An 18,373-nucleotide genomic window follows, 5' to 3' on the forward strand; every position below is an offset into this window, starting at 1 on the left:
TTATAAATATGACACTGGTTGTTATGGAGATCAGCTTTTACGTATACGAGTTTCAACTTTTTAAATTATTACCTGTTTGTAGTGAAGTTAATTAGGCAAATCATTTAACACGACTCTGTGGAATGTTTTTTAATATTATAGTTTTTGCATCTATCATATAAATCATAGTGTTCGTTACCGATATTATTAATTTTAAAATTATAAACGACATTTATTATTTGCTTAACATTTTTAATAGTTACAGGTGTTTAAACGGCACAGTAAGTATCGACATATCAGCGAGTTTTGCATTTTACAAAATCTTCGAAAAATCTTTCAAAATTTCGCCCAAAAATTAAAAGCATGTCTCCCTCTCTCATGTATACAAATGTTCGGATTAGAATTCTCGGCAAAAAAATGTGAGAATTTCGACTTATAAGCTTCAGTCAGCGGCGCATAATTCTATCCCCGTCCAGACAGACAACTTTTTCTACGTCGCGCTCTCGACTTCGGAACCAACAAATTATACTTATTAAAATGTCTTATTTGATCCCTTATATATTACAGTTATGTTTTGGGAAAATAGTATGGTTGCCTTATGTAATATGTTGGATTGTTCGTCTGAAATTGTGACGCTTTTTCGGTGCGTACGATAAAAGCACATATGTTTGTGTATCCTACAAATGCACACATAAATAAGTAACATGATAGCATAGGCCACTTACTACCTACTTTATATACTAAGTCGTCACCTGCTACGGTTTATAATAATTATTATATGTACCAAAATAGCAATAACTTTGTACTTACAAAGTGCAGTAAACTAAAAAGTCCTAGAATTCTCGTGTATTGAACGTTTTAGACTCCCAGTCATTATGGACCCTCCCAGTGATTGCCATAAGCAAACTGATGGGTACAACACTGGCTGAAGACTATAAACAAAGCCTTACAGCGAATCCCAGCTAGGGATGTGACTCTGACGATATATTTTGTTTTGTCGTTTGTTATATTATTATAGATACATGCTACGACTATACCAATGTGCGGTTTAATTTTTACAAAATATATATTTTTTTCTCTTTATCGATAAACTTTTCTTTTAAATAAAAAAAATGTTGGACACTCGAGCAATCGGACGAACTGAGTTAAAATAGATTACTGTTGACCACAGAGGTTTCATACTACCTATAATATGAAACTTCTCATGGACCTTGAAAGGTGTTGTTTAAAAATAATATCGATACATCCGATGTTTATGCTAACAACCCTAGCTATAGCTGTAAGGCAGAAGCGAAAATAATTTGACGTTACCCACTAGACTACAATTACGGATCGGCTGTATCGACTACACAAAACATCGTGACTGTAATACAAAAAAGAAAAAAATAACAAAGTAGCATATTCTTACCTAGTGAGTAGTGACTGATAATAAAAAAAAAACAAGTATGTTCTTACCTTTAAGAATAATACTTACATGGAAAACCATTTTAATCGTTTCCTCTGATTTATACTATTCCTTTACAATTATTTATATTATGTCGGTCATGATTTTGTAACGTGTTATGTTACCTACAATGTCTTATTATACATTGTAGGATTTATTCATACTTAATTGACTATTATAATTAATAATCAATCAAGTACCGATAAATTCGGCGTAGTAAATACGATCATCTAGGTTTCAGACATTTAGACAGAAAGCTACCTTTCTACAGGTGATTTCTTGTCGAAGATTCACATCACATAAGATGATTTTTTTAAGATAAACAATATTTTTCAGCTGGTAATAATATCAGTATGTTCAATTCGTCTCCAGATTGTACTTAAAACCGTCACCTAAAGGTAGCGTGAATTATCCAGTTTGAGGTGCACGCATACTAGTGCATTTCCATCAATTTGTCCCGTACTTAGGGGAAATATTAGTTTTTATTATTCGTCGGGAAGTATGGACAAAATACCATATCATTTTATATTATTTATTATATAAAATGATATGTTCAAAATGATCATTTTATATTATTTATTATATAAAATGATATGTTATTATGGTGTTTTGTATTGTTTTTACCGACTTCCAAAAAGGAGGAGATTATACATTCGGCTGTTTCTTTTTTTTTTTTGTATGTTCAACGATAACTCAGCCGTTTGTGATCCGATTTTCAAAATTCTTTTTTTGTTATATAGGATTTAACTCGAATTTGGTACCATATTCACAAAAGTGGTGATCTGATGATGGGATCCTGGAGCAATTGAGGGGACTCCTTGAAATTTGTATGAAAACATATAGTGATTTCAATTTTTTATGAAGCATTCAAGGTAAATGCTACCAAAAAGTAAGATTTCGCACAAAGTTATACCCTAGATCCGAAGGTACCTAACAGAAATTTTGAATCCTTATAGATACAGGTTCGGGGATTTCGGCGTTGTTTAAACAACTGAAAGCACACATCAATTTATTTGATCATCATCATCAAAATCATAATTATGCTATGGGTCATCACATTATGACCCAATGGGCATTGTCCAAAAAAAATCACATGTACTTCTTATTTTTTTTCGTTAAAATAAAGTATTTTAAGAATATAAATTAAATAATTTTGAAATTCATTGGCTAGTTTTTTCTCAATAAATTTTTAAAGTTTCGCTCTGACGTCATCATCGGCCGCCAATTGACCTCTGCATATGTTTTAAATTTCCTTTCAATCTTATTTATAATGGCTGGTTCGTCAAATGCAAGTTCTCATTATGTGAAAGCTGATACGAGAAGCTCACCAAAAGTTCGAAACGTAACGTTGGTCGAATTTATTGCTAATTTAACGCCATTGAAGGTCAAACAAAGGTTAAACGTATTTGTTCAAAAATATAAGTACCTAACTAATGATAAATATAAGTAATAAAAAAATATAAGTATTTTTTTCGTTTATATACAGAAAAACGATCACTGACCTTATTCCTCGAAATGTTTTTGTAATGAGCAAAATTAAAAAAAAATGGACAATCCCCATTATTGATGCTTTTCGTGATATTTTGCATCGAAGCAGATGTTTTTGATGATTATTTCGCTGTTTGTGGACCGATTTTCAAAATTCTTGTGTTGTTGTATAAAGTATAATGTTGATTTTGTATAATAATTACGAAAGTGGTGAGCTGATGATGGGATCTATGAGCAATCCAGGGAAATCCTTGAAATTTATCAAAAGACTCATAGTGGTTAAAATGTTGTTTCTAGTAACTTAAACATATGTTACGAATAAGAGAAAGTTCATACGAAGGTGTCTCTTGGTCCAAAGGCACTGAACAGAACTCCTAAACCTTTAGAGATAAAAGTTTTTAAATTGCAGCATCGCTTAGATAACTGCAAGCATTTACCACAATTTCGCTTACAGTAACATAATGTGAAAAGTTAACATTCGCAGTGGTTATTCACGCATAAAGCCTTAGCTTGTAGATAACTAAAAATAGTGAAATTATTATTTTTAACAAAAAATTAAAACCGACTTCCAAGGTAAAAACAATAATAATATGAACTAAAAAGTATTAAATAACTCTTACTCTATAATAGTGCCTTTTACAGAATTCATCTAAATCTCAACTATTTCTGTACATACTACAGTCTTCATTACTTTGAAGTCGGTACCAGCCCCAAAAGCTTCAGAAATCAGATATTCTGACATTGACTGAATTCACGCTAAATTTAGCTGGTACCGACTTCAAATAATGAAGACTGTAGTATGTACAGAAATAGTTGAGATTTAGATGAATTCTGTAAAAGGCACTATTATAGAGTAAGAGTTATTTAATACTTTTTAGTTCATATTATTATTGTTTTTACCTTGGAAGTCGGTTTTAATTTTTTGTTAAAAATAATTCAATCATATATTTTTTTATGACATTATAATTAGTCTCAACCGTTTAAAGTTATCTTAGGTTCATTGACTATAAGTAATACAATCTTTTAATTAAGTAGGAACTATAATAAAACAGACAGAAAAAATATGACTTATCACAAAAACCATTTTGCCCTTATATTAGAGTGTGGCCAAATTACAAACACATTTTTAACAAAAAAGTTCACAATACTTAATTAAATAGTTTTGAGATTCTTCCTAATCCCTTAGAGTTAGTATTCAAGGTTTTATTTATATTGAGTGCATGTATTCTAAGCGTCGTCGCTTGAAAAACCAAATGTTTTTTATGTCGATTCCCATCCCATTTTTTTTCCTTCCAATTTCCATCTTACAAAAGCCATGATAATACGGCCAAACTCATGGATTCTTAGCTCCAAGACTGCCGAATAGTTTTACTTTCGTAGTTTCGCGACATATCCCCTTAACAAAATAATAAATGTTAACTATCAGAAACTGTACATGCTATGTCATTTTGTCCAAATGTAATCAAAAACAAATAAATAAGTATCAAAATTAAATCAAATAACTAATGATTGCAATAAAGTTCCTAGAAATCACTGGCAGCATAGTTCATCGATTTTAATACAAATCATAACAAATGACAGCAAATAATTCGCCAGAAAACAGGAGAAAACCATCTATTATATCTATATATAAGTATATAAAACTCAAAGGTGACTGACTGACATGGTGATCTATCAACGCACAACCCTAACCACTGGACCGATCGGGCTGAAATTTGGCATGCAGGTAGATATCATAACGTAGACATCTGCCAAGAAAGTATTTTGATCAATTCCACCTCCAAGGCGTTAAAATAGGGGATGAAAGTTTGTATATAATAATACTTCTTAACGCGAGAAAAGCCGCGAGCAAAAGCTCGTTATATGTATAAACTTTTAAAGGCAAGAAACACGTTTGATCTGCTTACTGCGGCGCAATTTTGAGAATGGCGCTCAAAATCTGGCATGATTGTCAATATGACTGCCAGCCATCACGTGATATAATCGCGGAAACGCATTTTAAAACCTCCCATTTTGAAATAAGGGCGCAATGTCATTTTGTTTATACATGTCATTTTGTACGTATTTCCCTTATGTCAAAACTCAAAAATATATTATGGACCATGGCTGCCACCGTGGTATCCACAATTTAATTAATCAATTCGGCTCGTAACAAACTACTTAACAAGCCGTAAAACTTGTAGATTATAAAAAAAAGAATAAAAATGTTCCAAGATGGCCGCGACTTACCTGCGCACCACTTTTGAGATATTTTTCGGTGTAGCGAGGTCCACAGATAAAGCGACTTGTGGACACGAGTAAAACAAAGCCCCGTTGTAGTTTATTTTTGATTTTAATCGGCCATTTTAGTAGCGTAGCGTGGACCCAGATTTATAGTTTCTACTTATTTCGTTTATAATACAAGATATTGTTACAGTGTAAATAATATACAGTATCTTCATACTAGACTGCTTGCATAAGGTTACGCACACATAGTGCGTAATTTCAGAGAACCTGAAAATGCTGTAGGTATCATGTCTCACGCGCGATTTTTTTCATCTATATTGCATGTGGTTTTTTATACGACATGGCTTATTAGTTATTACTTATTGGTATATTATTACTTCTGGAAAAACACGCAAACTCTTTATTTTAACATCGCATCAAGACAATAAACCACACCTACTTGTAATACTATATGGTATAAGCCTCAAGTTTTGTCATGTCAAAAAACTGCATCTCACATTGAACATGAGATAATTATTTTGGACCAAAAAATCGTCATATAAGGTTCGCTCCCACAATGTGAGTCGAGTTTAGATTCCGTCCGGAATCTCCGAAGGCAAAAAACGTCTTTTGTGAGCGTGTGAATACAGCCCGCTTTGTTGAGGCTATGTCAAAAGTGCATCTGGCGGTGCAATCGTTTTTATTTCAGTATCTTACAGTACCATCGCTATTTTCATGTTAAACGTCAGTTTGTTTTGTATGAACGTCAGTTAACTTTGTTGTATGATGCTTCTATATTTAAGAAAATGCACTAGGAACTAAAATTATGCTCCTAAAAGAAAAAAAAATTAAATAATTAATAATTATTATTTGCAACAAAAAATATAGAGCTTACATTTTTTTTTGTGTGTAGCAGGCCGGCAACTTTACGTACAACCAATCAAATTTTTGTTTTTAAAAATCCCTATAAGTATAGCGACCTGCAAGATATACAACCAAAACATATAAAATTAGTTGCAACATTTCAAAAACAAAATGAGCGACGTTTTTGTCTAAATTCACTTAGGGTGTTTGGTGAAACAGTTGCAAGATTATTCAAATGTATGTGCATGTCTCGAAGAGGTCGATAATTGTACTGCATTTAACAATATATTTAGCATACTCATACACCGCTGCAGGGCAGGCTCATTCTTCGAATATTTGACATTAGCATGTGAAATGCAAGGATGCATATCTTCGGGCTCTTTCTGCATAATCTCGTGCGCTATCGTGAACATAATAACATTGGAAATTGACGGCTTAAAGTCGGGAATTATTCATAAATCCATAAAACACAAGAAACCAGATTTTTAAGGCTGCGTCTATATTGCCTGGAATTTAAAATACTGATACTCATAATTAAGATGTGGACTAACGATTGTAGTAATAAAATAATATTTTTCCATAGCTTCAGTCGTTTTCGATCAATTGTTTACACGTCACAGATAATAAATATTCAATCCAGCTAATAAATAAACAGGAAAACCAATTTGGATGTATACAAATGTGTAATATTAAGCTCTGTAAGTATCTAAGGTTTCACCATCTCCTTTTTTGAACCGCGATGAAAGATTAAAAGATCCTGTGTTTCAAATTTAATAATATATTACCTGAACCTTCTGGCGCGCTGAAGACACTACAATTTATCATAAGACCACATTAGCTCGAAAAATTTAATCTTATAATATGATGTTGTATTATTTTTATCCAAATCGAGTTCTAACATCGGTAACGAATACAACCCAACGCAGTGGGGTACCGCAGGCCAGGAATGCGTTTTTTATTACTTTTATGATACGCCACAATTATTAACAGTTTATTATATTTTATATTAATGATCCGAATCGTTCTTTTTAATGTTAAGTAGCGGCCTCTTTGGTAACTCCATATTGTTTTTGAGTTTTTTATACCAAACATAAATGTACCCTTTTTGAACAGTTTATGGCCATGGCATAAAATTATAAAGGTAGATAAGACGCATAATTAATGAATATAAACTTTTTGTGTGCGTTTTTTGGGATTTTATTTGATGTATAATATTACAACTTGTTCAAAGCAATAATTTGTGGTGATACCTTATTGATTTTCAAGTTTTCTCTGTAAAAATAATTTTATTACGTTATATTATTACTGTATGTTGATTAATATATGTACTTGGTTGCAAATAAAATTTTTGAATTTGAATTTATTATCATTAATGTATAAGATATTTTTGGCATAATATATTACTAGTAGGATTGTATTAAATTTTAACGAGTAATAAAAAACATGTGTTCAGTTATTTATATCAATTGCATTAGAATATAGATTTACTTTAATATGATACTCTCTTCAATAGTTTTGAAGAAAACTCTTTAAGAATTTCACCTTCAATTCACTACTACTAAGTTCATCTCAGTTATTTCTACCATTTCCAAATATTCGCCAAAAAGACAGACAACAATTAAAGCTCTACCTGCAACTTTAAGCTGGACGAGGTGAAATCCACACTCATATTCGGTGGCTGCAGGTACCTGCTCAACAATAGTCATCAAACCTCATTGTCCTCACACAATTCAGTCAAGTGGTTGTTGGCCTTTTGTTAACTCCACATTTCGTACTTCGTTAATTTTAAAGTAATCTTCTAGTGCTAGTAGTTTTTTGGGGTTTAGTATACTTATTGTTTTGGAAATATTCCCTGTTAAAATAGAGTCAAGTGGCTATGAATATTGTTCACTCCACATTATATACTGTGTTAATTACGTTTATTACGTAAAAGTAATTTTCTAGTTCTTGTAGTTTTTACGAAATAAGTATAATGTATTGTTTTATAATTTTTTTTTATAAAATTGAGTCAAGTGGCTTTAGGCTTAATTTGTTAACTCTACTGCATTCACTTAATTCTATTACTTACTTGTTAAGGTTAAATCCGACCAATATTTTGTTTGACAATAACTCTATGAAACGTAGTTCTATATTAAAATTAAGCCTTAACAACATTTTTTCCTGCAAGTTACAGGTATAAGAAAATAAAAATAAACTTTGGCCAAAAATCTATAATATCTAGTGTCCGACCGAAGCTTCGGCTTCGGCCGCCTTCGGCCAAAAAAACCACCTTCGGCGAAACCTTCGGCTTCGGCCTAAAAACTGGCCGAAGCCGAAGCTTTGCCGAAGGTTCGAGCAACCGTCGAAATTGAACGAAAGACTGAGTGAGTCGTGAGAGAGCGACGGACCGGTCGCGTATGCAGAGGCCACTAGGAATCACTGTCAAATACAATAAACAAACACTAAGGGTCAATTTATATTAGCGCAGAGTCGAAGCGCAACGAAGCGAATTATTAAAACTGAACATAACAAATTCAACCTTAACACCAAAGCATTAACGCGTTTTATTACTTCTGAGAATTTAAAAAGGCGTGCGCATCCGCGCGAAGTCACGTGGATGCGCGCGACCAACGCTGATTGGCCTCGCAGAAGTAATGGATTACGTTACGCTCTAGAGTTAAGATTGAATTTTCTGTGTTCGGTTTTTGGAAATTCGCTTCAATTCGCTTTGACTCTGCGCTAATATAAATTGACCCTAACTTCTAAATCATTTTAATTTGGCATAATATTTGTTCAGACGCTGATACAGATTACAGACTAACATATACGAAAATTGGGCAGTTCTGGAAATACGCGTACATACGCGTCGAATTGATAACCTCCTTTTTTAAGTCGTTTAAAAATTAATTACTGAGAGTGGAGCGATTAAGATTATAAACCTTCGGCTTCGACTTCGGCTTCGGCCGAAGGTTGTAGCGATTGCCGATTAATCGGCTTCGGCTTCGGCCAAAAATAGACCTTCGGTCGGACACTAATAATATCACAACACACGAATACAATTAATATTATTTCATACTAGCTGTTCCCCGCGACTTCGCCCGCGTCAGCAAAATGTGATAACAAACAATATAAAAAAGAGAATAAAAATCTCTTTTGAAGGTTCCTTTATAAAAAAAGTGAAATAATATATCCTCCTCCTTTTCTCATATGCATTTAGAAAAAATGGTTCTTTCAATATTACAAACAGACACTCCAATTTTATTTAATGTATGTATAGATGTACAGATTTGATAAAATGAATGTAACTGCTTACTTAGAAAAAAAAATATATCCACAGCCGAATATATAACCTCCTCGTTTTTTGGAAGTTGATTAAAAAGAATGTATCTCAATTAAACACTTAAAAGTAGTATCAAATATTATTTACTTAATTTTTCCCTACGTTGAAATTTTGCAAGCATTACCACAGAATATAATATTATATTAGTAGTACCAAGCATTACTCGCTAACTGAATGAAGGAAGCCCACAGTTTCCTTGATACTAAAAGCTGATATATTTTAACATACATATTACATACGTGTAATATTAATTAAATAATATTTAGTTTCGTTCTTAAATCGCAGCCGATATCTGCACATAACGATTTTGCATCGCATGATTTTAAAAAAAAACAAGTGTCGGTTGAGTACGGTGGGTTCCGTACCGAATGGCAAAAAATATATTCAGAAAAAAATTAAATAAAAATAAAGATACAATAATATTTACTTTATTATCTACTAGCGGCCCGCCCCGGCTTCGCACGGGTGGACATTGATTTTTAAATAATTTTTTTTCAATCTTTTTTCTCTCATTAAATAATTATAGGTTATTTAATGAGAGTAAAAAGATATATATAGTTCCCTTTTTTCTCTCATTAAATAATTATAGGCTATAGCCTATGTTCAGCAGAAATAGTGTAGATTTAAAAATATGCATTAATTATACTTCCATCGGCATCGTGGGTATCGCAGACACAATAGATCTTCAATAATTGTTATGCTGGCAGCCGGCTGCCGCTATTGGATAGAAATTAATTATAATAGCAATCAAAAATAATAGTCATTCAAAACGTAATAATTTATGAAACACTATAATATTATCCCATCAATGAAGCGGTACCCGGCTGTCACATAACTATTATATTATAAATCTATTGTGTCTGCGATTCCCATGATCGAGGTAATAATAATTAATATTTACGTGGACTCTCCGGGCGAGCACACCCGCGCGGCGCGCCTTGACGACGCCCAATTCGCAACGTGCAACATCACGCAATATTTTAATTTCGCCATAACATTAAAATCAAACGTCCAATTTTAATTATTCAAAGACCAAATATTATCTACATTAACTGTACTTAGTAATGAAATAATTTATTTTGATAAGAATGAATGCCATGAGTAAAATAAAGGCATTAAAATGTAGTCCAAAAACATTTCAAGATTTTTTAATAAAAAAATGGTTATTGTGCCTCACTCAACATAGATAGGTATAGTGTGTCGCGGACTTTTTTGTAGATATTTAAAAGATCTCCAATTACTTAGAACATTTTATGGTTCTATCTTTTATAGTTTAGGCAGCGTACGCGAAAAAAGTAACATTTCTGGTTGATTTTTTACACCTTGCGTCCGAAAATCCCAAATATCTTACGGAACCCTATTTTTTTCCAAAATAAAATTTAGCCTATGTTCAGCAAAATTAATGTAGGTTTCCAATGGTAAAAGAATCTTTCAAATCGGTCCAGTAGTTTCGGAGCCTATTCAAGACAAACAAACAATCAAATCGTTCCTCTTTATAATAGTAGTGTAGATTCAATATTTCTCTGTACCTGTAGCGGCAAAACAGTAACACATAATCTGTGAAAATTTTCACTATTTAAGGAGATATTGGGCAGATATTGGGCGGAGACACACCAACAGGCGAATTTAAACCATATACGAAGTCTCGATTGTAGGATTTCTTTGACCTTCGAGCACGGAACCCTAAAACGAACGAATCGTTTCGTTTTATTAATTATAATTACATAGGTACGTTATTAATATTCAGCATAACGAATGGATTTAATAAGAGCTTTATTATTTTACACAGATTTTAATAAACCAGATTCTAAAGTGTAAATAGATATAAATAAATAAATATAATATTTTATTTTCATAAAAATATCGCTTTTTAATATGAAGACCACGCGACATCATAATATATTACACAAAAAATAATCGTGCTTAAAAAAAATCCACATTTTTTGCGACGACAGTTAATTTATTCCAAATTAATTGTGAGCATAAATAAAAATCTAACACTGTTTATTTAAATATTTTATGTATTTTATAGATTGTAGATTAAGTGTAATGTCGCTATTGCTAACGGGTTAAGCGATGTTAGTAGAGAACTTGTTTGGATGGGTGACCGGTACGTTTATATTCATTTTAAACCTTCTGCTATTTTGATGCAACAGTAATGCATCTTCGTTACTTACTCGATTCAACCTAACCGTAATATTATATGGAATGACAAAACGGTGTTCTCATGAAATATCAAACAATCGTAGGTATTTAACGCTTGTTCGAAGTATGCATTTCATTTTTCTATATTTTTATATATAAGTAAGGGACTGGATAGAACCAGACAAGAAACTGGATTAAAATTCAGTAAAAATTTCAGAATTAAAAACAATAAAACGTTAAAATAGTTAAAGTATTGTAAACTTACTTTATTGAGGAGCTGACGTAGTGAGTGGAAATTGTAGGCGGTCTCTTAGGGCTAGTATGCGACAAAAACATTAAAACGACGTCGCAGCAAAATAGCCTTTATTGCGAATACATACAGACTGTAATCCCTTGTTCGTGATTTACAATAGTGGGTTAAGGAACTGAAATTATTGTTTAAATAGCAATCGTAAACATTGTTACAGACAATCAGTGACAGAGGTTAAGATATCGGTGATATATCCGATGGTTAAACATTAAGCCTCATTAAAACTTATCTAGGTTTAGATTTATGGAAGTATAATCGCATAAACCAGATTTAAACGCTTTTTAACTGGCGTTTCCAATGACTAAGTAAAGTATCGGCTGAAATGTATAAAATAATCAAAAGTAAAAATAATTTCCTTTACACATATTTTAAGAATTATTTGAAGTATTCAATTGTATCCATATTTCACTTTCAGTAAAGTAAAATTATTAAATAATACATCAAAATATATTATTTTAGTAAGAAAAACAAAAACAACTCACCAGGTTTGTTTACGTCGAACAAAAACAGCAGATAGGTCGACTCTCAGAAAGAGTTCAACGCGCGCGCGTCTCCATCACAATTCACATGCTTAAGAAAACTATTTAGCTTTTCTCGTTTAATTGATTAGCTCATATTTTTAAAAACAAATTAATATTAATTAATAAATAATATTATATTATTTTAGCTTTTAAATAATTTTGCCGACTTGATAATAAAATATGTAGAGTTCTCGAATCTTCGAAGAATATAGCTGCTATCCAAACTTTAATTAAAACTTTCTTGCAAAAATACAACAAATACAGTAATCATTGTATTCAAAAATATCTAATGAATTCTTCACTTTAATTTAATAAGCAGTTTGACAGAAAATGTATGGAAGCTTATGTCAAAATCTTCACTAAATTAAAGTTAACCTAAACATCTCTCTGAATGTGTTAGTGTTTTCTATGAAAATAAACCGCGTATTTTTTGAAGTCCATCGTTTCGGTCCTAGCACGGGCTACAATGCTTGGGTCTGTAACGTGGCTTTTTTCTGTCGTAGAGGCTCCGGCGCATACCTGCGTCGCTGTCGACGTTTACCTGTGCTTGTAAGCGCAGATCGACCGCGTAGACCTATGAATACTTAGATGTGGCTTTGAATATATTTTATCTTAAGTTTATTCAGGTTTTAATATTTTATCGAAAACGGTAAAAGTATACTTTTACGTTCAAGTAGCAATGCAGTCAATAGCCATATTTTAATTTAGGTACATACATTATTTTGGCTTTCGTTCCCGATCTGCCGTAATCTATCCTAGACACAAAAAAATTAAATTATTGTGAAACTAAACAAAATATTAACATTTAAATACTTACCAAAAATATCAAGGTTTAGGCTAGATTTATACATACCTTAATATTTTAGTAAACTCTAGTTTATTGTGAAACTTGAAAGTAAACTACCTACTTCTTCAGTTATTGACAGGAAGATTAGCCTAATATGTCAAAAATATAATAATAATTATGCTAAACTTCCGAGATTAGACAAACATGTCAAAAAATACATAAAATCTCATCATTTCGCTAGTAAACAAACAAAACTTTTCAAACCCAAACCGTTTCCCGCCCAAACTTTTCCATACGGAGGCTCTACGCGTTCTACGTCTATGGGTGCGCCCGCGCATGTCCGCAAACCGGGCGGGCCAGTACACGATGGGAGGTTGTGGCGAGCGGTTGTGTCAGTGATGTCGTCATGTCGCGCGTCATTCTGTGCTGCCTGGTGCTGTGCGCGCTGTGCTGCGCCGCGCAAGCCGCGCGCGCCCAACGCGTGCATCACGTGCCGCCCAGGCACAAACACTCGGAGTTCGTTAAGGGGAAAAGTAAGTTCAAAAAAGTTTTATGTGGACCCAAAGAGGTTCTATGTTCAAAAAGGTTTTATGTCAACCAAAGAGGTTCTATGTTCGAAAAGGTTTTGTGTTTGTGTAGTGGTTCCGAGTGTTGTGTTGTGCGTAAACTGCGTATGTCGTCAAGGTGACGCGAATAGTTTCTCAGCCTTAAAATTGTGTAAAAGTGTTTACCAATTATGGTTATAACGTAAACGGTTTCTATGAATTAAGATGCATTTTTATTCTAACTACAGTCTAAACCTCTAAAATTTGTAACTATTTCTGACTAAAAGTGGCTATTTCAACTTATGTCTCTGCATATTCGTCCAAATCAACACATTCGCATTTAAAAACGGCTGTACTTACTATCGTAAAGACATCTGTGGGTCGGAAATGGGATTTCCTTTAAAGGCTTCAACGCAAGAACTGACTGACCTATTTTAATGAAAATTATATAGTAATAAACATGTTCTTTATCGTTGCGTAAAGCCGTGAATGGTAACTTATTTAATTACTCACGATTTAAGCATAATCGAAGCGGGTAGATTGATGTTTGCAGCTGTCAAAATCAGCAACTGTTTTTGCCGATTTGCTGAAAATTGTATGGTACCAATTGTATAGAGAATAACTAATAACTAATAATTGTTATTATTATTTGAGCTCTAATCATAATAACAATGAATCGGAAAGCTAGAAAAAAGTTATATAGATAGTACCTATGGCCCCAGTACGTATAGAAATTCTTGGCTTAAGAACGCGTTATAACAGAAAACTGTAATACCACGCTAATCGGCGTAGAATAAACAAAGCTTATCTCAAAGTATAGGGGCTACGCGGCCTCCACACGAACAATTAAGTACACTCATATTGTTCAAACTCCAAGACTGATTCTCTGAATAGGTTGAGAAGGTGTGGGTGCATTGTGCTTTTTGAGAAACCTACGCTCGGTGTTGCGTTGCCAACCGCTGATGTGAAAGTTTTTGAGGTTGAGCGTATTCTAGAGCTTTCAATGTAACAAGCTACAAAAAGATGAGATGCAAAGTTATAAATTTAATTTTAGGTTGAGCATATTGTAGAGCTTTCGATGCACTAAATTATAAATACATAGTTACGTTACAAGCCGCTTCGGTTGGCCGAAATATTATGTTCTAACAACGAACACAGCTAAATAGAAATCTATTGTGATAAACAAAACTGTAAATTTATCATTATCAAAGTTATTAAGATCTAATTTATATTACTTGTTTCTTTAGCTTCAATATATTTCATTTAAATGCCTCTACGATTCGACTGAGTAATAACAAGTCAGCTTTGTCGCTAGAAACCGAGTGGGCGATTAGATTAACTTCATAACATATCCTTTATACGTTCAATCATTTCCAACCTTCACTAACACATAATATATGAAGTGATCTCTTCTGTATATTGGATCATATTCTAATACATATCTTAAGAGAGCGAATAAAGCAAAAAATCAAACATCGCCCTACTCTCTTCACACTTACGGCGTATGTTATATGCCAGGTGAAAAACAACGACGCGGAATCAGCGCCAAGTTAGTTTTTGTCTTAATAACTCGTTAAATATACAACATTTTAAAAAATCCACTAGTTCAGTCGCTCGGTAATAGAATTTTATATTGTTTATTAAAAAATTTACTCAGTTGAATGCACCATGTTGAATAGAAACTATAATATTACTAGATGTCCCGCGCGGCTTCGCCCGCGTAAATTAGAAATTTTACAGAATCCGTAGCTACATTTTCCCATAAAAAATATTTCCCCCGTTTTTCCCACATTTTCCTGAGTTTCTTCTGTCGTATTAGTCTTAGAGTAATAATATAATATAACCTTCTCGATAAATGATGAGTCTTACTCGATAAATGATCTATCTAACACTGAGATAAGTTTTTAAATCGGACCTGTAGTTTCTGAGATTGACGCGTTCAAGCAAACATACTCTTCAGGTGCGTTCAAGCAAACATAATATTAGGTAGATATAGATTTTTTTTAATTATCGCTTGACAAACTCGAGTCTCGATCTAAAAGACTATGAAATGGTATAATATGGTAGTGATGATGATGATGATGATGAAGAATATAATTTGCATAGTAGCATATGCTTTCTGTTCTTAAAACAACGCCGAAACTCCCAAACTTGTATCTATAAAGAATCAGGAATTCTCTCAGCACCTTCCGAACCACGGTATACCAGGTATATCTCGGTGCAAAATTTTACTTGTTGGTAGCATATGCGTAGAATACTTCTCACGAAACCGAAGTCACCATATGTTTCCCTATAAGTTTTGAGGAGTTCCCTCGATTACTTATGGATCCTTCATCAGATCACCACTTTTCTGAATATAATACCAAATTGGGATGATAGCCTATATACCAAAAGAAAAATTTTGAAAATCGGTTAACAAACGGCGGAGTATTCGTTGAATATAAGAAAACGAACATAACACCTCCCCCATTTTGAAAGTCGGTTAAAATTGTAGCCTATGTGTTATTTATTTAATATTTTAATCAGCACATGAATTGAATAACAAAATTTTTTTCAAATTAATCGTAGCACCATCTGTCAGGACAAACTAAAATTGAAATAGAATAATATTGAATGCGATGATAGCGCCGTCCGCCGGATCTAATGTAAAACATTCCAAAATCAACAACTCCTTATAAATAAGAAATTAATTGAAAAAACATTTTCCAGTAGACCAAACTGTAAATCTAAACCATTCTCGAATCTCCACGAACACACACAAAAAATTTCATCAAAATTGGTCCAGTCGTTTAGGAGGAGTTCAGTCACATACACACGCACACAAGAAATATATATATTAAGATATTCGTGAAATCTAGAATCTAGGTGCATCTTTGTAATTTTTTCGATCGAGAAAATTTTAAGATATCGTGTTTTCGCTAGTATGGACCCTCGAAAATAACTATAATGTATTCTATACATATTATAAAACAAAGTCGCATTTTTCCATTATGTCCCTTTGTTCCCTTAAATCTTTAAAACTACGCATCGGATTTTGATGATTCTTTCAGTGTTGGATAGCCCATTTATCGAGGAAGGCTATAGGCTATATTTTATCACGCTAAGACTAATAGGAGTGAAGAAATAGAGGAAAATGTGGAAAAACGGGGAAATTTATTTGAAAGGGCTAACTTGAACGCGCTAATCTCAGGAACCACTGGTCCGATTTGAAAAATTATTTCAGTGTTAGATAGCCCATTTATTGAGGAAGGCTATAGGTTATATTTTATCGCGCTAAGACTAATAGGAGAATGTGGAAAAAACGGGGAAATTATTTGAAAAGGCTTATCTCGCGAACTACTGGAGCAATTTTTATGTCATTTGGCACAGATAAACAGTAGACCACATGAAGGATCATAGGCTATCGATTTTAATAATTTTTTAGAGGCAATATATTTTATACCCGTGCCACGCCGGGGCAGGTCGCTAGTATTAGTATATATATATATGTATGTTGAAAAATAAAACAATTTTAGCTCATTAACAAGTATTAAATATATGAATTAAAAGATCTTCTATTTTGCTTTAGTCACCTCCTTAAGTGTAAGGCTTTCCGCGCCAGAATTTAGGAATTGCAGGAAAATTTACATAATATATATTCCATCTTAAGACTGATTATAGTATGTATGTATGTATGTATGTATTTTATTGCATTATGCTTTATTACGTTATGAAATTAAATTTATTTCGTAGTTATGAAAAGTTTAAACTGTCGAATTGATTTAATTAGAACTTTAAGGTAATATCTACGTTAATGTACGAAATCGAATTCTGAGGCACTTATTCTAAGGGAGTTAGGAATATTCACACACCTAGCCTACCACTGAGAGACAAAGCCAGGGATTACATTTCTATCACTCTACATTGGTATGATTCTAGAAATGTAGAGGTCATCTTAGCTACTTTGAATAAGTGTATTCTAATATGATAAAAATCTTAGCTACTTTAACAGCTTAATGTTATCCATTAGCTGGCATAGCTTCAAAGAACTTGAAACTTACAGCAGCTTACTGCTTAGATATTCCTCGAATCCGTGAAATGAAGCTCTTATTTCTTAGCTAACAAAAGGATTAATGGAAATTGGCAGTTACGCCAATAGTAACTCAAAACTTGATTTGTTCATTTGTTATGGAATTTCGATACTTTACTGCGTGCCCATTGAAAGCCCCTTTGTTTTATTTTAATGTTACCTCGTGTGGCGCTAGTGCTAACATCATCATCACTCTCGTCTGCTGCTGCTGATTTAAAATGCATATTTTGGGAGACCAACATTTTTCATCTGGTATCTTCGGCTTGCCCAAGCATCTCGCTAAGACGGAAGATCTTCCTTTGGAGCTCTCATATTGTATAATCCCACAATATTATCGAGTAGAGTACGTAAGTCAGCTGTATCGATAAAATTCTTTTAATACAGAGACAACATTTATACATTATTTTGTTACTTAAAATTATCTCAAATCACACTAATGTGTGCGAGCGCTGAATTTAGATAATCTAGTATGAAGATGGTCAACAGTATAATAATATTGTAATTTATCCTTCAAATCCCAGGCTAATTCAACCTGGCAATAGGGAAGGACTGCAAGTGACTAGAAGTTAATTTATGTGGTGTTTTATAGGCATTCACCGCTTAACACTTAGTGGTAATTTCGCTGGCTAGTAAAATTTTAAGTGCTAGTAAGTTGTATTAAAGAAAATAAATTTTCTCTATGTTAGTCTTCCTTTCT

General features: G+C 33.0%; 1 protein-coding gene across 3 annotated transcripts in view; it reads left to right on the forward strand.

Moving 5' to 3' along the window:
• Nucleotides 1–18,373, forward strand: part of LOC121738399 (epidermal growth factor receptor) — a 126,237-nt gene that overhangs the window by 84,644 nt on the left and 23,220 nt on the right. For 2 of the 3 annotated variants that reach the window (XM_042130420.1, XM_042130418.1), the window contains exon 1: nucleotides 13,448–13,595. The exons of the other annotated variant lie outside the window; for it this stretch is intronic. In XM_042130420.1, coding sequence (XP_041986354.1) covers nucleotides 13,469–13,595 — 127 coding nt within the window. In that variant the 5' untranslated portion in view covers nucleotides 13,448–13,468. Of the gene's footprint in view, nucleotides 1–13,447; nucleotides 13,596–18,373 lie in introns of those variants that run through there. 3 annotated transcript variants of the gene reach the window in all.

This window comes from Aricia agestis, chromosome Z (assembly GCF_905147365.1).
Source record: "Aricia agestis chromosome Z, ilAriAges1.1, whole genome shotgun sequence".
Classification (NCBI taxonomy): Eukaryota; Metazoa; Arthropoda; class Insecta; order Lepidoptera; family Lycaenidae; genus Aricia; species Aricia agestis.